The following is a 13642-nucleotide window of genomic DNA, read 5'->3' as shown; positions in this document are numbered from 1 at the left end:
TTAAATAAATTATTTTGAACTTAAGTTTTCAGTGAATGTTTTCATATAAAATCTAAACTGCACAAACATAAAACTTTGCATATGTGGTTAACTATTAAAAACAAGTCAGACAGTGTGACTTATATTCACAAATTTAAAATTTATTATACCAAAGACAGGAACATTTGTGATGTCTCTTTTCCATGTGGATATATTTGTTTGTATTACTGAACTTGACACAGTCATGCCGGTGATAACAGTTACTGTAGGAGGGATGTGGGACTAATATTTCCTGTGAGTGTCCATGTATGTGTGTTTGTGTGTGTGTGTGTGTATGTGTGTGTGTGTGTGCGTGAATGCAAGTGTGCATGCAAAAATCAGTCTAGTAGTGTTCATTAGATACAGTGATGACTACAGGACATCACAATCAAACAAAGTGGAGCAAACCATAGCAATTTTGTGTAGTTATATTGCATGGAATGTTGGGGTTTCTGAACTGCAGTTGCACATTTACATTTGTATGTGTAAGTTTTTGTGTGTGTGTGTGTGTGTGTGTGTGTGTGTGTGTGTGTGTGTGTGTGTGTGTGTGTGTGTGTGTGTGTGTGTGTTGTATTTGTGGGTCTACGTTGTGAAAGGGATAAAGTGGGGAGTGATACCTCCATAACAGCAAACTCTGTGTGAACCGCACATCCTCCCGACCACTAAAACCTTCACCGACATACAAGGTACGCAGTTCCTTTTAAAAGCATCAGTATACAACTTTTCTCTTATTTACAATCATTGGAGAAAAAAAAAATCACCATTTCTCTCAGAGAAGATTAGTAAAAGTGACTGAGTCACCATAAAGAGTATGCAACTCCTAGGAGTTAGTATTTAAAATTTCTACAAAAAATTTCTATGCCATTTTACAGGCCAAGAGCCATGATTTACTGAAGAAATACAGTATTTTAAGTGCACTATCTACAACAGTTACGTGTGGTATTACTGGTGTACCATTCGACATAGTTCACTGATAGTAAAAAGATTATGTGTCTCTGCTTTAAAAAGTTCTTTCAGCAACTTCACTGCTTTCACATTAAAAGATATGGTGAGTTCTTACAAAACAAACGAACAAACAAACCATGGAATTGTTATCCATATTAACAAGTGTTGTGGCGAGCTAATGCTATTGCAAAGAGACTAGTGTTGATACATACTCAGCTGGTTGTCTAATGTAAAAACAACACCACAGTCTGTGTGAAGGGCACAACCGTGGACAGAGGGAACCATGTCCACAAAATATTCAAGAGGGTTGAGTATCATTAAAGGGCTCGTTTGCTTGTTTTTTCTATGGGTTGCTTGAGTAAAAAACAGGTGGAGCGGGTTACAGTGCATGGTTCTGCAATGATGAGGCTGTGTCGAGCTGGAAGGCTTTTTAGAAAAAGTAGCAAGAAACTTTTTCATTAGCATTTTACAGCCTCTCATTTATGTGTGTCCATATACGTGAAAATCAGAGCGGTTAGGTCGATGGTTGGGTTCTGTGCATGCTGCAGCTGGGAGAGAGATGAGACTGTAGTTGGTGGTTTTGCTGCTCAGAGAGGGGTGTCGTAGTAGTCAGTGGGATGATCGGTCCCAGGTGGCTTCTGCTGTTTCTGCTGATGCTGCTTCATGATTTCCTTCACTTCCTCCTCCAGTTCAGGGGGGATGATGAACTGGTCATCTGGGTCAGGCTGGGCTGGAGCTGTGAAATAACCCCCAGACTTCTTAGAGGGGGCGTCTGCAGCCACCTCGATAAGGTTGTGACTCTTTTCCTGGCGTGCCACCGACCCATTAGCCCTCCTCTTTCCACCCACCATCTTTCCCCCATCCCCACCTCCCAGTCCAACTCCTTGCCACGATTCGTCTCTATCCAGCCCATTCTCAGCCTCCCCGAGGCTCATGTCAACCCCTTCTTCCAGAGGCTCTGGGGTGCATGGTGGCGGAGGGGGTGGGGGAAGAGAAAGTAAGGTGCGGTCCTGGCCAGAGGATGATGGTAAAGACGTTTGGGGTGACGAGGAGGAGGACTCTGATTTGAGGCAGTGAACATCTGCCTCTACTTCCACACGGCTACCGTTAGAGAAGACACCAGCAATGGGCTCCTCGTCCTCGCTGTCCAGCCCGTTGTCAGACAGGGCGCTAGAGAAGGTGGCACTAGACAGCTGCCTCTGGAAGGAGCCTGCTAGGCAGGCTGGATGGAGGGCGCAGCAGCTGCGGGCAGATGGCAGCTCTGAACCTGGGAACAAATACTGGCAGGGTTGGGTTGTTGTGTGGGCCTGCTGGTGCTGTAGGGACAGCGAGTGGGCCTGATGATGCAGGTGGAGGTGAGGGTGGTGGGGCTGCTCGTGGAGCAGCACCAAGGAGCTTTGTGGTGGCTCGTCAGATGAGGCTGTGGATCCCACCTCACTGCTCATCTCGCTGGTGCTTATCTCGCTGCTGATTTCACTGCAGGAGGAAGGGGGCACAGGGAGGGAGCCATCTGAGGGCCGCTCCTTGATGGCAGAGGATGACGGGGGATAGGGGCCCAAGCCGGGGCTTGGGGGTGGCTGGGGAGGCTCAGAGCAGCAGCAAGAGCAGCAGTCTTCACTCACACTGAGCTGGACCACAACAGCGCTGAGGCTGTCGGTGCAGCCGTAGCCCTGTGCCAGTGTGCACAGCTTCTTAGCAGCAGCCAGGCCGTCTGGGACGTTTCGGACAGCCTCCACAGCTTCGGTGGGAGACACAGCGTCCCACAAGCCCCGGCTGCCCAGGATGAAGAACTCATCCTGGGGGGTGAGAGTTACTGTGTGCACGTAGGGACAAGGGATGACGGATGGGTAAAGGAAGGAGTAGCCCATGATTCGGGTAGAATCTGTCACACCATTAACCTTGTTGTCCTGTGGGAAAAAATATAAATCATCAATATAATGCTCATGCAGTGCATGTTGAAAATTACATTTTCATTTATACTCTACATAGATTTCCATCTACCTCAGTGATGATAGCCCTGTGCTGCCTGATCCTGCGGTACTCCTCTTCGAGCCCTACGTTGTGAAGCAAGGACAGGGACAATGGTTTTCCATCACGGCACAGGATGGCCTGACACTTGCCAACGTTAGCAGCTGTCAAGGTGAAGCAGCCACCGGGGTCGGTGGGGTCGTGGCGGATGTGACACAGAGCTGCTGAGCCACCCAGTTTCTGACCTGCAGTTCCCAGTTTCCTAAAGTGGCAAAAGAAGGGAGATATGAGAAGAGGGGGCAATGTAACTATTTAATATCTTTAGTTAGTTATTTACTGTGCAGATTATAGACAAGACAACGTCAAGCTTGTACCTTTGCATGACAAGGAAAGTGTTGGTCATGTAGTCTTCTTCTCTCTTGGTCTTGTGTAGTTCTTCAGCCAGCACGTCATTCATTGTGCACTGCAATAGGTAGGGCACTTCCACATTCCTGTCCCCGTCAAACACACCATACAGAGCCTCACGACTCCCGCAGAAACTGTTCACTGAAAGGGCTGCAACACACAGTCTGAAAAGAAAAACAGAAGAAGGCCATAACGTCAATGAGGCATGTGCTCAGTGAGGAAACAATGAAGGCTTCAAAGACATAATGACTTCTCTGTTCACATATTGATAATAATACTCCGCACACTAATAACCATGGAAACAATGCCTTCTATGATTCATTTGACTGTACAGCAGCGTCTCTGTCATCCAAGCAGACTTGTCTATTGAACAACACTTCCGTAAATGGAACTGTGGAAGCAATATGTGCAACAGCTTGAATCGCTTCTTCAGCATGCACATTAAAGTGTTGAATTGGAAATTTAGCCCAAGCAGAGATGTATTGACATATGAGTATACATGATTTGTGTTATCAATAAGCACTGCCTTAATATTTTTTTCATTTGAGTCATCTGGCTTGAACAGTGTGAATTGTCAAGAAGTTTAGATTAGTGAGGCTTTACTGGACAAGTGTGATGGCGGTTGTTTTTTTCTGTTTTTTTTTTTTTTTAATCATTGACTGCATTGAACTCACTTGTTCTTGACACCTGAGGCTTCTGTGTAACCATGACTCCACACAGCAGGCCCACCAGATGCCTCATTCGATGAAAAGGTTGGAGGCGGATCGATACGAAAGCAGCGAATATTACTGAAAAACAACAAAGCATAAAATACATTAAATTCATCATGTAGAAGCGTAGAGACACATGAGCCACTGAGATAACATTAAGTGTAGATACAATTTATTATTGTGGGGAAATAAGACCATTAAAACAGCAAGCAACATAATTCAAAAACAAAAGAAGGTAAATTTAAAAGGGTAAGGAAAATATTACAAATGGAAAAAAAATCTGAATGAAGAAAATTGAAACACAACCTACATGTTTATAAAATTATTACATACTTGAGTTGCTCGAGGGTCTTGTGGTCTAAGTTAAGACGTGGGTTTCCAGTCAGGTCCAGTTCCTGAAGCTTGGGAGGCAGATTCTCTGGCAGCGTGATCTCATTCAGCTCATTACAGCTCAGATCCACACACTGACAACAGAGCACAAGATGTGAATACTCACAAATGTGTATATATATAGAAATGCATATAGAAATCAGGCTTAAGGGCATGTATTGTAGATATACACATACGCATGCTATTACTATTATCTTACTTTCATTTCCATCAGCTGCATGACCTCGGGAAAGACCTCGATGGCGTTGGAGTGGGCGATGAGCGTGTGCATCCGTCGGCAATTCATGATGGTGGTGGGCACAGACTTCAGCATGTTTCCACTCAGGTCCACCTCCTCCAGCTCCTCCAACTTGGCCATTTTACTGAAGGATGAGAAGGAAAGTAAGTGTGTAAAGTGGTGCTGAAACTACTAATTGATTAGTTGAATGAGAGAAAATTAATGGACAACAATTTGGATGGCTGATTAAGTCATATTTAAGTCATTCATCAAGGAAAATGGCAAATTTTGGTCGGTTCCAGCATCTCAAATATGCAGATTTTCTCTTTTTTTCCCCTTATTTTATATTATTGTAAATTCTCTTTGGGTTTTAGACTGTTGATTGGAGAAAACAAAACACCCTAAGATGTCATCTTGTGCTCTTGAAAACAATTTTTCACTATTTTATATGATTAATGATAATGAAAAGAATTATTCGATTCAACCCTAATGTAAAATATGGGTGAGAGAGTAGAGTCTTTACCTGGCTGGGAAGGTCTGGAGATGGTTGTACGCCATGTGCAGAACTCGAAGGTGTGTGTGGCCTGTTAACATGGGTACACACTTGTCTGTCAGTCGGTTATTGGTCAGGTAGAGTTCCTGCAGGATGCTGTGGCTCTCCTCCGATAGGGTGGAAGGAGGCAGGTGCTCCAGCTTATTGGCTGATGCGTTTACACATCGCAAGCTGAGAAAAAAAAAAGGAGGGGTACACATTAATTTTTGTTTTCCTTCAGACAGGGACATTAAAAATGGGATAAGTCACTTAAATTACAAACTTGATAATGAATTCATACTTCGATGACCCCTATTAAAGCCTTTCCTTCTTCCATTTGTGCCAGTGTTGGTTGTTTTATATTCACCTGTCATACTTGCCCTTGGATATCTTGTTCTCGATTAAAACCCTGTTCATAATTCCTGTCCTTCATCTTCATATAGCTGAATTTCCCCTACACTTAATCTTCTTATCAGATGTCGAGTGCATTACATTGATAAAAAAAATAAAAAAAAAAATTAAAAATCACTTCCAGGTGATGATTGATGCTACCTGTCAGATTTGAGGAACAGGTTGCAGGGCAGCTCCATGAGTTGATTGTGCTGTACGTCTAAAACCTCCAGCAGAGGGCGCTCCACTCTTTCAGGCAATTTTTGCAACTGGTTATGTCCTGCACTCAGCTTCCTCAGACTGTTGCTGCATAACAACCTGCGGCACGAAGAGCACAGAGACAGTTGAGTCAGGACATCAAATGGGCTCCTCTGAACCTACAGTGGTGTATGATGGATTGACATATAGATAGATAGATAGATAGATAGATAGATAGATAGATAGATAGATAGATAGATAGATAGAATAAGCTGAAATAGTCATGGAAATGAGGATAGTGCAAGAGCAGGACAGGGGCGATGAGGACGTTAAACCAGAAAATAGTAGCGCCTCTAGTGGAGCCTGCAGCTTAAATTCATCATTCTGACACTTATTGGGCAAAAAATAAATCTACAGAAAATGAGGGGACCAGAGAAAGAGAGAGAAGGGAAGAGAAAAAAATGAAAAGAGAGAAAGCAGAGGGATGAAGGTTGACAGAGCCAATGTGAAACAGAGAGAAGAGGAGGGAGTGAGCTGCATCTGAGCTGACCTTCCAAAAGGCTAAATAAAGAGGAAGAAAATGGCTGTGGAGGTTACAGGCTGTATGTGTGATTTATGAGGCTCTATGGGGTATAGATGACTGGCCAGCAAAGGGCAGGGAGAATAATGCAGCGCTGTACACCATTTACAGGCTACGGACACATTGCTGAGACTTACCGTGCCGGGAGCTCAGCGATGAGGTTGTGGCTGACATCCAGAACTTCAAGTTTCTTTGCTTCGCACAGCCAGTCTGGCATGGACTCCATATGGTTCCTACAGGAGGAGAAGGGAAAGTAAGATACCTAATATGGAGTATAGTACACTGGAATACTGCATGTATTTGAATTTTCTGCTGTGCTGCCCCAGAAAAGACCAGGCAGCAACTCCGGTTCTTTTTGAAATTTGGCTTTTTTCATATTTTGTAATATGTCAGACTAAAAAGGAGAAAAATAATTACAACTATCAACAGAAGAGCTGATAAAAGGTCCAAAAGTCTCTCAAGGCCATATTGGAAAAAGTATTCAAAACTAATCACATCAGCCCTTACAAATTACAGTACAGTACTCTTCAATGCCTTTTTAATCAACCATGAGGAAATGGGGTACAGTAGTCTATCTATCATTTAACAATTAAAGGTCATGTCAAAGATCAGGGTTGACACAGTTTAAGAATTACGGCTCTAAGTTCACATTTCACCACACATTCAAAGATCATTGGATATGGCTATGAAGTTATAAGACCTTTACATATATTTTTCTCAGTTACACACTAAACAATCACTATGCTTTTGTAGGTTAGGGAGGATGTACTGTAAATGAGCTACATTATCAAAATTGTTCTTCTCAGGTTCCAATTAGTACTGCATTCCTTTTTTAATGTGTGTACTTTTGGGATTCTTCTCACCTCGAGATGTCCATGTAACTAAGATTGGAGGGCACAGGACTAACATCCAGATGTCGTAGCTCTGTAGGGAGAAATCCAAACACATTAACCTACAGCAAGGACAGACACGGTCTATTACAAAAGTAGGTAGATGGAAAATGGAGGGGGAGCGTTTGGAAAGGAGGGGAGAGGGGGGTGATGACAAGTTAGGGAGGGATGATGGAGAGAGACTGCAGTACTGATGAGAAATGAAATGTGATGTGAGATGGAGGGGGATCTGTCTTTTCTTAACCACACATGATTGCCCTCCCGGGGAACATGAAGTCCTGCATGCCAAAACCCACCGTTGTTGGAGGCGTAGATGCCTTTGAGCAAGGAGCCCTTGGCTTTGAGGCTGGTGATGCAGTTCCTCTCGCAGTGAAGCACCTCCAGCCTGGGGAAGACAGAGGCGTCCAGGTCCGTCAGCCTGTTATCCCTCACATCCAGCTGGGTCACGTGCCTCAGCAGGTCAGGCTCATCTGGCACCATGCTGGAGATCTTATTCAACCTGACAGAGAGGGCAGAGAGGAGGCAACAGTTCACTCCAATTGGTTCAGATAGAAACGCACAGGCTGTGGCCTTTCTTGTAAGGCAGGGAAAATGCCTTGGGTGATGGCTGATATATTGTGCAGCTTATTGAGTTCTCCTCTCACTTTAGTTTTTTTCAATGTGCAACACTGATGAAGTGTTTTTTGACTTATAAAGTGAGTGGTTTCTAGCACCCTGTCTGGCATTCTGTTACCTACTGCTACTATCCTCTATTCAAGTATTCTTCAATGACATTTAACAATCAACAACAAAGACTGATAAGACAAGATATATTATTCTGTTCTATAAACAAATACCTGAATTTGTCTTATTATATCTCCTGTAAGCTTACTCATAAAAATTAAAAGTGCCCAAAAGAGAAGGGTTGCAACTAGTGATTATTTTCATAATCGATCACTGTAATCTGTAAATTATTCTAATCTGCGAAATGTTAGAAAAAGTGAATAATGCCTACACAGTTTCCCACAGCCCAAGGTGACACTTGTTTTGTCAGACTAACATTTCAAAATCTAAAGTTATTCCATTTAAAAATCATATAAAGCAGAGACAACCAGCAAATATTTGAGAAGCTGGGTGCAGTGAATGCTTTGCATTTTTGCATGACTAGAGATTTAACAATTATACGATTATTAAAATTGTTGTTGAGGAACTGGTCAACTAATTGACCAATTTTCTAGAAATGACAGGGAAGAAACTTGAAAAACAGAAAAAGGAGTAACAACACATCCTCATCACAGACACTGAGTGATCTTTGCCCAAACAAGTGAGAATGCTGGAAAAACGATTTTACTGACCCTGTCTGAGCAAAGTCGGAGGGAGTGAAGTATTAACTGGAAAATAGTGCAAGTCACTCCAGCTCTGGGCTTTTCAAAACAATGGGAGGACACCTGATGGAGCCACTACAGGCAAATGATTTCCTGATTCCGTGCTGTTTGGCTGTCTGCTCGTGCTTTGGCTTCCTCTCACTGCTTTTGTTTCTATCATTAGTGGGATAACATGTGTCTTCCAGTGCATTGATTGGAACATGCAGGACTGAGGACTACAAGTGATGGTTGGTGTTGTCAAAGTTTAATCATTAAACCAGACATCATGATTTATTTATATGAATATTTTCCATATGTAGAAATCGGTCTGTATTTGCTGTACCTTAGATCAATGTGTTTGACACGGAGGAGTCTGAAATTCTGCAAGGTGAGGGTTTCTAGGTTGTTGCCGGCCATGCACAGCTTCTCCATGGAAGCCAACCGCTCCAGCACTTGGGGCACATGACTGAACAGGTTGAAGGAAAGGCCTAAGTAGCTCAGCCGCTGGAGTGAACCCAGCTCATTGGGCAGCTCATCCAGGCTGTTGCCGTCCAACAGGAACGTCTGCAAACTGAGACAGGGGCATAAAATTAGACAATTGACCTTGTTTGTTAAAGAGGAGATAGGTGGGGTAGCGCTTTAGTAAACAATAGTCTTTATTTGCACAGGTGGATTTACGATAAAGTGCTCACTGGCAGTTTTTCTGCATTCAAAATCTTTTCAATTATTATCCAGCAGGTGGCAGTAACAGCACAAATGCCCTCTGGCCACTTGAGGAACTTACAGGCATACCGGATCATTCCTGCAGATTAACTTCTCATCTAGCTCTGCTTCAACCCCCACACCTGTATGTTAAGTTTAGGAATCAGTTTGAAGCACATGTCCAATCCAAGCTGTCCAAATCCAGGTACTAAATTGCTCCCTGAAATGATAGGTTCACAATTCTTCAAGTCTGTCTTAAAATAATATTCAGGGCCCATATGAACATTGAAATAGTTTTTGCTTGCTGTAATCATTCCTCCTGTTCATGCTGGCCGTTAAGGAATGCCTTCCTAATGCACTTACAATGTAAGCAATGGGGAGAAAAATCTACAGTCCTTGTTCTGTGTAAAAATGTATTCAAAAGTTCATATGAAGTTAACATGAGGCTTCAGCCGTCTGAGTTAATCAAATCATATCCCAATGTTTCTTGTAGTTTTCTAGTCCTTCTTGCCAGTATGAACAGGCGGAATGATTACAGCAAGCAAAACCTGTTTCAGTGTTCATGTGGACACAGTTGAGACAGACAACTGAGTCTGTCTTGAAAAATTGTGAAACTATCACTTAAGCTACATATGTGTCCTGTATTACCATAGTGGAGTATATTGGACAGAATAACCCATGATTTATCCAGTTTAAGACCTTTATTTCATTATACTATTTAAATATTTTGCATTCTACTGACACTCCTTTAAAGAGTGAGTTATAGGGTTTTTCCACAAGCAAGGGGGTTGGAACTGGAGCTCAACCTAAAATGTTTCAAGCATTCCCATGAAATAAAAACTGTTTTTCAGACAGCGAAATCAAATTTGCTCCATCCTCTTGAAAAGATTGGCCTGGAACTAAGAAATCAATAGTCATGTTGTCACCATGTAAAACCTAATATAATTTCTCTGCCTCAATAACCAAATGAAACAATTTATTTCAACAATGTAAATTAGTGGTCTATCATAGAGACATTAGTATATAGTCTTCAAGAGAAATGCAAGATGAAGAAAAGAAAATCTCAGGTGTGTGCCAAAATACAAGAGACAGTCAAAACTGGATTCTCTGCATACAACAGATTAGCTTAATTGCAAGCAGAAGAAAGTAAATACAATGACAACAGATAATACAAAAACATTTTAACATTTTAAGTAGCCCAGTAATAAGAATGGACTGAAGTGAATAGAAGCAAAACTAAACAGACCAGAGACACGCCATGACTGAGGCAAAATGTGAATGGCAATCACCACAAATCATTTATAAAGGTTGTGTTGTTGTTTGCTCACATGTTTAAACTAGCAAAGTATGCCATGGTGGTTGTAATGCCATATGTGTGTTGCTAGGTAACGCCCCATTTGGCTATGTAAACTTTTGACACTCAAACTGGCAAAAAAATGTGGTTAGTCTCTGAAAAGGTTCACTGGTTTCCAAGCCCTGAGACAGCATCAATACAAGCACTGACCCCAGGTCAGCACTGGTACAAAAAAGTTGGATAATTGCCAACATCACAAGCAGCAAAAAGAAGGAAGAGGTAAAGTACACAACCAAAACAAAATCCATAGTAGAATATCCAACAAAAGAAAAACAACTATGGTGTGTTTTTGAACAGAGCTCTGATATGCCTGAACCTTCGATGCAAGCACATTCAACTTTTAGGTTTACTGAAGATTTAGATCTTGCAACATAAACACTACTGGTTCTCTGAAACTCTTAAACAGATAATAACAGTTCTCGTCAGTTCTATAACCACAATAACTTCCTCCTGTTACCTACTTGGTCATGGCTCCCACAGAGCTGGGGACAGAGGCCAGGTAGTTACAGCTGAGGTTGACCTCAGTCAGGGTGGGGATGTCACAGATGGCCAGAGGGAACTGGCCGAGGTGGTTGTTGGACAAGTTGAGGCTCCGCAGACGAGAAAACCTGGAAATAGAAGATGAAAGTATTAATGACGAATTCGATATCAGAGAAGAGAAGAGAAGAGAAGAGAAGAGAAGAGAAGAGAAGAGAAGAGAAGAGAAGAGAAGAGAAGGAGTGAGTGATTGGAGATGTAGTTGTATCTTGTCAACATGAATACTGCAAGAGCGTAGAGGATATTCATAAATATATTCATGAGCAATAGAGCAAAGTATAGACAGAACTTGTTTAAGTGAAAAAAAAACACACACAGTTGGGTTCAACACACCCATAAACAAGGCTTTCCTCAATAGTAGGCTTAAACCTTCACATTTGATTGTTGAGCAAACAATTGCAGCATTGACGTCTGTGTTGTTCATTCAAACACCAGTGACCAGTGGCATTTGGCGCAGCGTCCCATGGCAGAACGGTGACCTTCAGAGGGGTTAGCCCCTTAGGGGGGAGGGAGCCGAGGGAACAAGGCAAAGCAGGGGAAAGGACTCTCTCTGTCTTTATTTATCCATCTACACGCATACAGACACACGCACGCAACCTGTTATCACCTATCATGTGCATAGGGAGAGAGCAGCTATGGCAAGCCGGAGATAGGGAGCGTGCTATATGAGCACCACGGGCTGCAGCAGCTGCTTAAACTGGCACTACTTGATTTTCCTCCCTGTGTACACATACAGGTTACACACATATGCTCACAGAGTATCAGAGTGATGGAGGAAAAAGGCAACTCAGACGTCAAGGCTATTGATTAGGGTGGCCAAGTAATTCCAGCTGAGGGTGACTCCTGCAGGCAGTGCGTGGGGGGTGTGTGGGAAAATGTCATTCCACCATTAAATCAACCTCTGCAATCTGCTGAGTAATGCTCATAGCCCTCCTCAGACTCCCCTCCTCAGTCTTCTTGTCAGACTCTCTTCTTGTCTGTGTCATACTCTGGGTTTCTGTCCTATCACACCATTCCCTTGCTTGAATTTTAAATCATGTCTGGAGCTGCACTAGTATTTTTTTATATTATCAGTGGAACAATAGATTACAAGTTTTGCTAGTAGTGAGACTCACTCACTCAAATATTCAGTTCCCTTTAGCTTTGTGAAGCTATTTAGCCTCTTTTAGCTCGTTCTTTTGTTTTTCCAAAACGTGAATTCCACTCTCATTAACCTAATGTCCAGGTGATTTTTCTTTCAGTAAAAAAGTTCTGATGAACTTCCTGTATGCTACATGCCAAGCATCAAATGTCATCCAGACAAAGTTAGCAACTAGCTTGTTACTCTAGCAAGCTAAGTGCCAGAGGAGTTGGTGAAGACCAAGCGGCAACCTCTGGGGCTGTAAAATGAAGCCAATGCAGAAGTGCCAAAGACTTCAGTTCCTTGAATGGCCACTTGAGGCTGGCTCCAAAAGCGAGTCAATCCCCATAGACCCCCATGTTAAAATGCCCAACTTTACAACAGAAATAAACATGTTTACAGCCTGGTACAAAAAACCGTTCAGGTCTCTATAGCTGACTTCCCCTTTCATGACAACTGTACGGGGGGTGAATTTTTTTATAACTCGCCCGTTTAAATTTTATTAAGCCATAAAGTTATGCATAATGAAGGACATGGCTGCTTTGAGTGACAGGTCCACCAGCCGTGAGGTGGCTTGTTTCAGCCATTTGGCCCGCCTCTTTGCCCATTTTTGATTGGCTGGGGGTTAGGCAGCATCACGCACTGCCAAGATGGCGATGGCTGGAGCGGCTCACTTTGAGCTTCAAAACCACTCTTCAGAAACCAACGGGTGACGTCACGGTAAATACGTCCATATTTTTATACAGTCTATGGTGAAGACCAAAACAGAGCTAAAAGTAAAGCGAATATTCAATTTACATTCATCGAATGGCCATAAAACACAACCCCAATTGAATACTTTTGTTGCTCTGTGGCTGCTAGATGTGTAAATAGGGAATTCCTTGCTATCATCATCAAGTTCCATAACAACTTTATGAGGTAAAAAAAACTAATGCAGCTTTAATTCTTTCACTTTGCCTTAAATAGCGCCTTTCATCTCAAATGTTGTCTTTCCCCTGCAATTCTGTCCAAGCTTCCTCCCTCTCCCTTCATTTCCATGACTTTTATGTCCTTCATAACTTGCTAAACTATCATACATATGTAAATAAACAGGCCAAAGGTTCAATGATATTCATGGAACGTCAGCCATTCCCCTCAGTGAGTGGCGACCTCTCTGTCTCAAAGAGAGATGCATGCTGGGAAGGTAATCCCATGCCAGAGGAAAGAGCTAGTATCTAGACAACTGATTATGCATATCTGATTGGCAAATCACCCAGCAGTAAGTATCTGGCCAGAGAGAAAAGAGAGAGAAGGGGAAAGGCATGTGGCAGGTTTACGCATTCCTCTTGGAAAAATACAAAGCA

The 13642-nt window shown here is 42.7% G+C and overlaps 1 protein-coding gene across 1 annotated transcript in view; it reads right to left on the bottom strand.

Moving 5' to 3' along the window:
* Nucleotides 1-159: 159 nt before the first annotated feature.
* The window catches only part of phlpp1 (PH domain and leucine rich repeat protein phosphatase 1), a 47487-nt gene continuing 34004 nt past the window's right edge, over nt 160-13642 (bottom strand). The window contains exons 5-17 of the mRNA XM_042429757.1: nt 11104-11250; nt 8930-9157; nt 7540-7742; nt 7217-7277; nt 6491-6586; nt 5738-5893; nt 5177-5377; nt 4636-4798; nt 4380-4510; nt 4011-4124; nt 3306-3500; nt 2965-3193; nt 160-2870 (exon numbers count right to left, since the gene is read on the bottom strand). Of these exons, the coding sequence (XP_042285691.1) occupies nt 1551-2870; nt 2965-3193; nt 3306-3500; nt 4011-4124; nt 4380-4510; nt 4636-4798; nt 5177-5377; nt 5738-5893; nt 6491-6586; nt 7217-7277; nt 7540-7742; nt 8930-9157; nt 11104-11250 (3244 nt within the window). The 3' untranslated portion in view covers nt 160-1550. The remainder of the gene's footprint in view (nt 2871-2964; nt 3194-3305; nt 3501-4010; nt 4125-4379; nt 4511-4635; nt 4799-5176; nt 5378-5737; nt 5894-6490; nt 6587-7216; nt 7278-7539; nt 7743-8929; nt 9158-11103; nt 11251-13642) is intronic.

This window comes from Thunnus maccoyii, chromosome 12 (assembly GCF_910596095.1).
Source record: "Thunnus maccoyii chromosome 12, fThuMac1.1, whole genome shotgun sequence".
NCBI classification, from domain to species: Eukaryota; Metazoa; Chordata; class Actinopteri; order Scombriformes; family Scombridae; genus Thunnus; species Thunnus maccoyii.
The sequence above is the reverse complement of the archived record's forward strand: the minus strand, read 5'-3'. Positions and strand labels throughout refer to the sequence as shown.